Genomic DNA, 10,467 nt, shown 5'->3' on the forward strand with positions numbered 1-10,467 from the left:
GTATCTAAAGGTCTACTTACTGAGCGTTTCCAAGAACTCGGTGAACGGGGACTCCCTCGCAACTGGAGCGACTTTACATTTATTTCGTATTGTGCGCGTATCTCAGCAGATTGCCTAAATATCCCCCACAAGTTATTCTCTGCTTATCTCCTACCGGCTTGGCTGTCTTCCCCATTTCAGTAAAGCTTTTGACAGTGTGGTGCATAACGAAACCGCTCCTTGCATCATGACAACCTCCTGTTGCCAAAGAGGAAAGACTCGCGGGTTGCGAGATGGAGGATCCCTGCTGAACATTCCATCTACACTGAGAGCGGAGGAGCGCGTGAGTTGCGCAGTCTGCCGGCACTGCCTTTTGACTAATCCGTGAGCTACCCAGTAGGGGGCAGCAGCGAGCCGCAGAAACTCCCCAGTAAAACCACATTAACAATTGTATCTGCCCACTACTGGTATCTATATTGGTTAACGTTTTTTTTTTTCGTATGGGAGGCTTGTCTACGTGACTTGGACCTCGTCTCTGAGAGTCAACATTCACATATATAAAGAGAAACCGGGAAGGAAGTCTCAAAGTGTCATCTGACATTTAAAGCATCGGACCAAGTTCTCTGTAGCCAGGTGAGCACCTTCAGGTTTGGCAGACACCTGCCCAGCATCTGCACAGTAGTGCACATTTCTGAACATTTTGGATTCCAAACTCTTTTTTTTTTCCTTCTTCTGCTTCTTTTAGGTCAACTGTCATCTGTAAAGCAATCATGTCTGGATTTGGATTTTTTCAAATGCTGAGAAAAAGAAAGGAAGTAAGTGCGCGCCTCGGTGTATTTTAAATTATTTTCCATCTGTTTAGTCTTAAGCGCACCTGTGCTCAAGTTAAAACGTAAATGGGCTCATTGGAATCATAAATCGGTCATGTAAAACATAATTTGTACAATACATTGTGAATTTTTAATTTTTATGATTGTTGAAAACTGTTTTTTTTTTTAACTTTCAGCTCATTCCTCTTATTGGATTTATGGGACTCGCAGCCGCCGGCGCCACTTCAGCTTGCATCTATTTTCTGGCTACCAAACCCGACGTGATGTAAGGAAATGTTTCTATGGAAATCTTCGATGTAGTGATGGCGTAGGGTGAGCTGGGGAGGATGCAAAGAACGGATGTTTACGGTGAAAAAATAAAATAAAATGAAAGAAGCAGGCGGGCATTTGTAAAAAGCGTGAAGTGCGTCAGTTTAATGGATGGAGACCCCGGGGAGGTCACCTGTGCTGATGTCGGATTACAGATTAACTGGAGTGGTGAGAATTTCACGACTTTTTATAAATTGCCACAGCGCACTGTGCATAACCGGACCTGATTTTTACTGTCCTAAAACGGGATTTCATTTAGTCACCCAGCCCTCCGTCTGTTTCCTGTCGCTTCGCCGGGTACGGCTCGTGGGGGACAGCAGTCTGTCCCTTTTCTCCAGCACCTCCCCCGACTCCTTCTTGGGGATACCGAGACGTTTCAAGTCCACCCGTGAGTTCTAATCTCTGCGATATGTCCAGTGTCTGCCCCGAGATCTCCTGCTGGTTGGAGATGCGCGAAACACCACCGCGAGGAGGCTTCCAGGAGGCACCACAATCAGATGCTCGAACCGGCGATGAGGAGGAGCCGCAGCAGCAGTTCTGCTTTGAGCTCCCCCAGAATGTCTGCATCTCTGAGCCCAGACACCCCGAAAAGGAACAAGTTATTTTCTGCCGCTTTGTACCCCCGCAATCACTTCCTACAACTCGTGACCGTAAGCGAGGACAGGAAATGGAATCGACCGGGAAATGGAGAGCTTCGCCTTTTCTGCTCAGCTCGCTCTTCGCCACAAACGACCGGCACAAAGTGCGCATGACCGTTGTGATCCACCTGTCCTGTGTCCCGGTCTCTTCTTCACTCACTCGCATTGGCCGGATTAATACCTTTAGAGACACTAAGCACTTAAAAGATGTTGATGCTTATATATATATATATATATATATATATATATATATATATATATATATATATATATATATATATATATATGAGCTGCAGTCGCTGTCGGTGGACGACTGAACAGGACAGCCGACGTGACGAAAAGAGAAGAACGGTCACGTGAGCCTCAGTGGACCGTGTGCCAGTTACCAGAATCGAATTTGGTTGTTTTCCAAAGATTAATAGTTATCATTAACCCTTGTTATTTTATTGTTTATATGTATATATGTGGCCCGTGGTAAATCCGGCAATGGAAAATTACTGTGGTCACAACCCCCCCAGACCCCCCCCCCATACCCATTCCCTTGATGACGTAAGCACGTGCTTATTTATCTTTATTAATCCAACCCTACTCATTCGTGAATAAGACGACCCCGAGATGGTTGAGTTAGCACCTCATCCCCAACCCGGAGGGGGCACTCCGCCCTCTTCAAGATGATCTAGTAATCGTGCAGTCTAACTGGGGTCTAAGCAAATTTTAGTTATGCTAAATTGAAACTAATTCGGGGCTACACGTTTTACACTAATGTTTAATTGAATTCATTTAAACATTTAAGTCTATTTTAATGTGGGTCTACACATTTTCTGCAAAAGTTAAATCGAATCTAATTTGCGTCTACACATATTTTTGTCAGTCGGTCATTCTGTAACTCGCCTTACCCAGGTCATGGGCGCGTCCTGGGGGTGCTGCAGCCTATCCCAGCTAGCATTGGGCACAAGGCAAGAACAAACCCTGGACTGGATGCCAGGCCATCACACACACACACTCCAAACACACACACGGGCCAACTTTAATCGCCAATTCGTCTCACCTGCACGTCTTTGGACTGTGGGAGACAATATGCACGGGTATCTGGAAGGTTGCTGGTTCAAATTGGGGATTACTGCCAAAAGAGATCCCACTCTGCTGGGCCCTTGAATAAGGCCCTTAACCTGCAGTTGCTCCAGGGGTGCACACGTACAATGGCTGACTGTGCTCTGACCCCAAGGAGTATGGGAGAACTTAACAAATTCCTAATATGAGAAATTGTATAAGTCGAAATAAAGAAGAAAAATAAATAAAACTGACACCCACATAGACACGGGAAGAACATGCAATCTCCACACAGGGAGGACCAGGCTGTGAATCCAGGTCTCCTTACACACATATTTAATTTAATCTAATTTGGAACTACACACATTTCTATCAAAAGTAATTTGAGTCTACACATAACAAGACGAATGTTAAATCAAAAATCACGAGATTCCCCTTGGAATTTTGTCCACATTGATGGCGGCTGCGCTGTGTTTGCAGCCTATTGAAAACTGGACATTTGGTTATTTTCCAATTATTAAAACAGATTACTGTATATGTATATAAACAGGACTTCTCTTCCCCCTAAACGTGCTCCCTCAATACAGTTCATCATTAGATCAGCCTGTAAATAATGTTAGTTCTTTTCTGGTTAATTTAAAGTTGGCAATATTCCGTTTATTAAGGAATTTAGTTGCCTATTTATTCATTCATTTATTGCTTCTGTGTTTATTTTCTTGTTTTTGCTATTTTATCTTTTCCAGCCTTAACAAAACCGGTAACCCCGAACCTTGGGAAACATTGGACCCAGCCAAACCTCAAAAGGTAATTTTCTTTAGATTTTCATATATGCTTTGGTCATTCAGGACAGGTCAGCCACTCCACGGCCTCTGGTTTAACTCTACGTCGGTCCACTTTGGACGAGTGGGGCCGTCCACGCCCAGGACAATGCTGGAGCTGAAAACTGGCCAGTGGACAGTCGGTTGTCTGTAGGTCTGTAACAGGCTCCATAAATAGCCCTGAACAGATGTTAACAGATTTTTGAAATACCAGTGGGCTTCTCATTCTCAAAGGACTCCTGCTGCAAACAAACACACACATCCAGGCTAAGTTCAGGTTTTCTTGATCTCTTGGGTCATCCAGTATATATTAAAGATATCTGTTGTGTCCAAATATTAGGAATCAAAGAACACTTCCCAGATTGAAATAGCTCTACCAGGAGCCACGCAGCCCAGTAAAATGGCACTAAGAGACTGTTAGTTGTAAGAGTGTGCATGCATGGGGTTTGCATGTTCTCCCTGTGACTGTGTGGGTTTCTTGCCACAGTCCAAAGACTGGCCAATTTGGTTACTGCCAATGTTAAATTGGCCCCCATTGCTTGTGTGTTCACTCTTGTGATGGATTGGCACCCCACCCAGGAAATGCCCCCCCCCCCCCCAATAGGCTCAACCTGTCCCAGGACCCTGCACTAGATGAGCGGCTTGATAAAAATGAATGGATGGAGGGTTGGATACTGCGAAGGTGGCACAGAGGCACAGTGGCAGCACTGCAGCATTAAAACAAGGAGCCTGAAGTTCTCATCCTGGGTCCTCCCTGCGTGGAGTTTGCATGTTCTCCCCGTGTCCGAGTGGGTTTTCTCCCAAGGAGGATTGGAGACACTAAATTGGCTCCTGATGTGTCTTTTTTGTTCACGCTGGACTGTTCCTGCCTTGTGCCTGAAGCAGGCCGGGATAGGCTCCAGCTCCCCCAGTGGCCAAAGCAGGTATTGGAAATGGATGAACAATTATGGTGAGATTCTAAGGGTATAAAACACCGTTGGGATTAGTATTCTTTTTTTATTTTATGTAAAGGACCAGCTCTAGATTAGTGGATTTAGAAAATGGATGAATGGATGGGAGGCGTGGTGGCACAGTGATAGCACTGCGACCTCACAATATGGAGACGAGGATTCACCTGCCAGGTCCTCCTCTCAGTGTGCAGTTTGCATGTTCTCCCCATGTCTGTATGGATATGCCCCCGGGTGCCCCATTTTCCACCCTCCCACATTCCAAATACTTGCAGATTAGGAGAACGGACGATTCTAAATTGGTGCAAGTGTGTGTGTGTGTGTTTTCACCCTGCAAAGACTGGTGACCTCCCCACGGATTGTTCCTTTCCTGCCTTCTCCTCCATGCTTGCTGAGATCGTCTCCAGCTCCCCCGCGTTCCTGCTGTGAATAAGTGGGTTTGGTGAGTGGAAGGATGGATGGATATTAGGGGGGGGGGGCAGCACGGTGGTGCTGCTGCTGCCTCTGATCAAGGAGACCGGGGTTCACTTTCCGGGTGATAGTTGTGAGCATCTGCATGTTCTCCCCGTGTCTGTGTGGGCTTCCCCCAGGTGCTCCACTTTCCACTCACAGTCCAAAGACGTACAGGTTTGATGATTTGGCGACACTAAATGAGCCCCTGTGATTGATTGTCTGTCGCCCTGTCCAGGGGTTGTTCCTGCCTTGTGCCCTGCGGTTGTTGAGATTGGCTCCAGCTTCCCTGCAACCCTTCCCTGGATAAGCAGCTTTACAAAATGGATGGGTAGTTATTGTGAAATCCAAGGGTAAAAAATTTCAATGAAACTGATATTCTTTTTATTTCATGTAAATGTTTCTTATGATATTTATGAGTAGATGACATGCAGGAGAGCCTGCTCTGGATAAGTAAGTTTAGAAAACGGATGATAATAAACGAGCGTATGTGTAATAAAATATGTTTACTCGGTGCAAATTGTGGCTCCCACAGAGGCAAAACCCAAAAGTAAAAATGCGTCAACACTCTCACGGCCGCGCAATTCAAGTCTGGACCGCTGGTGGCAGCAGTGAGCGCAAGGCAGGAACCAAACCCCGGTCGAGGAGCTCGTACACTGCAGAGCACGCGCACGCGCACTCGGCTCTTGTAGAGTCGCCAGTTAACGTGTTCAGTGGAGGTTTCGCATTTAACAGGAGAAGCACGGGCAGCAATTGGGCACCGATTTGAACCCAGGATACCTTATTTAGGAAGAAGCAGTGCACCCCGCCCCAAAACTGTAAAATTAATTCACCCTAAAAAACGGTCACGTCAAAGGACATGAAGAGTTATACGAGATGGCATTATCTTGATATTTGACTGAATCAAATGCAATAAATGATCAATTTATTCACACCTATGCAGTGGTGTTTTTAAACGAGGGATTTGCTAAACAACACAAATGAAACGAGACCTTCTTTAGCAAACCAGTCAAGGTGACCCGTGCGTTTAAGAACGAGGATCGATCCGCCACTTTAAATAGAGAAAAGTCACGAAGGTTAATCGTTAAGCAGTCCGCGCGGTGCTGACAGACGACCGTGATTAACAGAAAGCCGCAGCTTTATTTCGCTTGACCGCTATCTGGGTTAGCATCACGGCTGAGTCGAATTAAAACGGTCATGTAAGTGGCCTGCAAAATCCACTTTCATCTTTTACTCTACCACCACAGACAGCGACGCCGACTGCAAGACTCAAAAGACAGTTTCGCCATTTGTATGGCATTCTTGTGTTGTCCTTCCTTTAAGGTGGACGAAGGAATCGACTCGGCAGGGAATGGCTTCTGGGAGTTCGCGTTCAGGCCTTCCCGCCGCGTAATTAGGTGTAGGTTCATTTGAAAATTTAACTTGAAACCTTAAAATAGTAAAGAATAAGCAGAAAAGAGTACAACACGTTAATGGGCACGTGAATAAAAAATGGAAAATGAATGAAGCACGGTAAAAAATGTCAAGAATTAACAATAATAAAATATGAGTACAACAAAGTAAATCTGAGTATAATACGGTAATACCCGGTCGAATCAATATGTGTGAGTGTAGTACGGTAATGACTGCACGAATCAATAATAAGAAAATGTGAGTATAATACGGTAATGTGCACACGAAATCAGCAATAAGAAAATATGCGTATAATACGGCAATAGCCGCTCGAATTAATAATACGAAGATACGAGAATAATGCAGTAACAAAAGAATAAGGAAACAGAAGTATAATACGTTAACAACCACAAGAATCAATAAGATAATACGATAACAGCAACACGAAATAAAGCCGGAAAATGAACGAAACACTGCAAACGCAAGAAGTACAATCAGTGTCGTCGTTCTTAGGGATTCTGGGGCTTTAGCCCCTGATCTCTGAGAGAGCATCCATCAAAAGCACCAAGGTTAATGGACTTGTGCTACTCGTCCCTGACCTCTTCCTTCCGTTCTGGAATAATTGCCGACAGCGCGGGAACTCCACGGGGACAACCTCAACCCTGAGACCAATCCCACCAACACCACCACCCCCAACCCCCCCAATATATATCGACAGCATGGAAACTCCACAGGGGAACCAATTTTTCCATCTTAAGCCCATAGGAAATGCTAGAGCCAGCGACGACCCTGAACACGGTAATAAATACAGTTGTACGAGAAAACGAGCAACACACAGTAATAATAAATACATAAGAAAATATATGGATGACACACTAAACTATAACTAATAAATAATAAGGGAGCAGAAGTACAGCGCAAATATTAAGAGCAGAACAGTACAAGATATGTGTACAACAGTAATTTTCACACGAAAAAAAAATGATTACATGAATAAATAAGAAAATACGAGTACAACGCGGTAATAGTCACAAGGATAAAAGGTAATGAATGAAAAGGATAAACCAGATTAAATAATAAGAAAACACGAGTATCACTTGCTACAAAACGACTACATTATCAGGGACTAGGAACACAGCACATGCTAATATTCACACGAAATTATTATTAATAGTAAGGGAGCTTAAATACAGTAAAGCACAGTGCTCATCTCATGAAGTTGTATTACTGCACTAAACAGTAGAAGCCAAAGGCGATGACAGTAGCAGACATCCTGAATATCCCGGCGCCTGTCGGGCTCTACTCGAGTATGACGTGACGAGACGTGCCGTGATTCGCTAATGCGAGCGGTGGGGGTGGCGGACCGTCGCAATTTAATGAGATGCAAATGTCACATCCTATAGGCGCTGAGCTGCTGTGACGACTACAGCGCAGGCCTTTAAATCCACAACCCTCCTGTGCCTCACTGTGTGACCTTGAGCAAGTGTCGGGTTCACCTTTTCTTTCTTTTCTTCATATTCTGAGATGAAAAAACGTGTAGAAAATAGAAATAACGTGACATCCTGAAATCCAATTTACCTATTTACCTAGTTCAGGGTTGTTGGAGGGGAATCGAGCCTATGGGGACAAGGCAGGAAACGGCGCTGGAGGAGATGTCATTAGTGTGCCAGAGGGCAAACACCCAAGTGTTGATTCAACAATTAGAAAAAAACAAAAATTACAGTGTTATGTATGACATTCTTATAACATCCTAACAGTGCTACAATACCATCAAGAAATAATACTACTACTACTACTACTACTACTAATAATAATAATAATAATAATAATAGAGCTGGAACCTGTAGCTGGGGACAGGGAAGTCTGGTCTGACCTGCTATGCCTGCTGCCACCGTGACACTCGCCAGGAAAAGCCACTTCAGAAAATGAGATCAGAGAATTGTTGTTGTTATTTAAATTTTAATTATTATAGTATGATTCTCTCTCTGCTCATTTAATGGCTGTTTTATGGGTTAACCCAAGTTGCTGGGATGTTCACTCAAAAGACTGTTGTTGCTTTTGGTGGTGGTGGCAGTGTTGTTATTATTATTACTCTTCTTCAAAATATGTTTAGAGACAGTCCTATTGATGTTATTATTATTATTATAATCAACATTTATTTAGGGGCAGTCCAGTTGATGATATTATTATTTATTGTGTTATGATTTTTCTCAGTTTACCAGTCGATCTATGTTCCTACCCTCACCTATGGTCATGAGCTATGGGTAGTGACCGAAAGAACGAGATCGCGAATACAAGCGGCTGAAATGAGTTTCCTCCGCAGGGTGTCTGGGCTTTCCCTTAAAGATAGGGTGAGAAGCTCAGTCATCCGGGAGGGGCTCAGAGTAGAGCCGCTGCTCCTCCGCATCGAGAGGAGTCAGATGAGGTGGCTCGGGCATCTGATCAGGATGCCTCCTGGATGCCTCCCTGGTGAGGTGTTCCGGGCACGTCCAACCGGGAGGAGGCCCCGGGGAAGACCCAGGACACACTGGAGGGACTATGTCTCCCGGCTGGCCTGGGAACGCCTTGGGATTCTCCCGGAAGAGCTAGAAGAAGTGGCCGGGGAGAGGGAAGTCTGGGCATCTCTGCTCAAGCTGCTGCCCCCGCGACCCGACCTCGGATAAGTGGGAGACAATGGATGGATGGATGGATGGATGGATGGATGGATGATTTTTCTCCCTCTCTGCTTATTTATTGGGTGTTTTGTGGGATGGCCAGACGTCCCCTTCCACCGATGAGTAATGGTGGTGGTGTTTCTATTGTTGGTATTTTTATATTTGTTTATCAATGCGATGTGCAGGAGGCTGCTGAGGTGTCCGTGTCCCGACCAGTCACCCAAGGCCTGCCCGAGTATTTTGTGGAGAATGTCAGCAGTTCCCCGTCTGCTCTCTTCTTCTGCACTTCCTGGGCTGTGTGGTGTTCTGGCAGCTCCAGCAGATTCTTCTCAAATCGTTTCTTGATGGTATAAAGACCCCTCAACCACCGCAGGCACAAGTCTAGTCTTGGTGCCCCACCTTCATCACCAGGCCCACTTGCTCAACACCAACAATTTGACAATTCCCAGTCGGCAGGCTAGCAGCTCTTGAAAGTCTCCAGTGGAAGCCCATGTGAATACAAGGAGAACATTCCATGTCCATCGTGGGATTAAAGCACCAATTACAGATACACAAGCGGTGTTTCCGATTAAACGTGTGACTAATCCTTCCTTTCCTTTTCTCTTTTGTATCTTTCCAGCTCTTAACCTTTAATCAAAAGTGGAAGCCAGTGGAAGAGGTCCAGATTGTGAAAGGCCTGATGAAGTAACCCGTGTGCCCGTCCACATCGGCCATCCCTGCCAGCACCCTGCCAATCTAACGGAATCATTTCTGCACAAACTCGACTCATTGAAGACCAGTGTGCGGAAATGCTTCTGCTACGTTGGAAGGGTTTAATCGCAAATGGTCAGCCCAACTTAGGCGAGTCGTGTTAACTTGAAGGACTTTGACTTTTGAAGCAAGAGCCGCACAGTTTAGCCCAGCGGAAGGCGGGCGAGGCCTACCAGGTGTCTTGTGACTGTACAGTGTTGGTGTTGACCCCTAATGTATATATGAATGTAAAAAGAATAAAGTGCTAAAGAGACGATTCCCGCGCCCGCCTGCTTCTTAGACTTTTAACACTTTTGTTAAAGTTAAATTAGGGATGAGAGCCCGGCGGTTGGGTGAATTTTTACCTTTGTGTTTTACTGTTGCATGCAGAATGGTGGCTTTGAGGCTTAAGGATCTGCGCTGCTATCTGGAAGGTTGACGCTTCAAATGTCGTTACTGCCAGAAGGGATCCTACTCTGTTGGGCTCTTGAGCAGGGCCCTTAACAATGGCTGACCCTGTGCTCTGACCTCCAAAGGCCTTGAGAAAAGATCATTTCCCCACAGGGATTAATACACTGTACTAAATAACAAAATAAATAAATAAATGTTATCACATTAGTTTTATTATTGACTGTTCAACCAAGGTGCTATAGGACGAGATGAGGCCTGTC

General features: G+C 45.1%; 1 protein-coding gene across 1 annotated transcript; it reads left to right on the forward strand.

The window, feature by feature from the left end:
• The first annotated feature begins 463 nt into the window (after window positions 1-463).
• c17h15orf48 (chromosome 17 C15orf48 homolog) lies at window positions 464-10,073 on the forward strand. The gene is made up of 5 exons (XM_028823124.2): window positions 464-612; window positions 725-794; window positions 986-1,074; window positions 3,550-3,610; window positions 9,687-10,073. Exons 2-5 carry the CDS (start codon window positions 750-752, stop codon window positions 9,753-9,755), a joined length of 264 nt encoding a protein of 87 aa, XP_028678957.1. The 5' UTR covers window positions 464-612; window positions 725-749; the 3' UTR covers window positions 9,756-10,073.
• Window positions 10,074-10,467: the final 394 nt, after the last annotated feature.

The sequence above is a fragment of the Erpetoichthys calabaricus genome, chromosome 17, assembly GCF_900747795.2.
Source record: "Erpetoichthys calabaricus chromosome 17, fErpCal1.3, whole genome shotgun sequence".
In the NCBI taxonomy this organism is placed as follows: domain Eukaryota; kingdom Metazoa; phylum Chordata; class Cladistia; order Polypteriformes; family Polypteridae; genus Erpetoichthys; species Erpetoichthys calabaricus.

Excerpts from the sequence above, each read along its gene's own strand:
- c17h15orf48 (XM_028823124.2), top strand. The coding sequence starts at position 750 with ATGTCTGGATTTGGATTTTTTCAAATGCTGAGAAAAAGAAAGGAA. Across the intron at positions 1,075-3,549 it reads GCTACCAAACCCGACGTGAT|CCTTAACAAAACCGGTAACC; the intron begins GTAAGGAAATGT and ends TATCTTTTCCAG. Across the intron at positions 3,611-9,686 it reads ACCCAGCCAAACCTCAAAAG|CTCTTAACCTTTAATCAAAA; the intron begins GTAATTTTCTTT and ends GTATCTTTCCAG.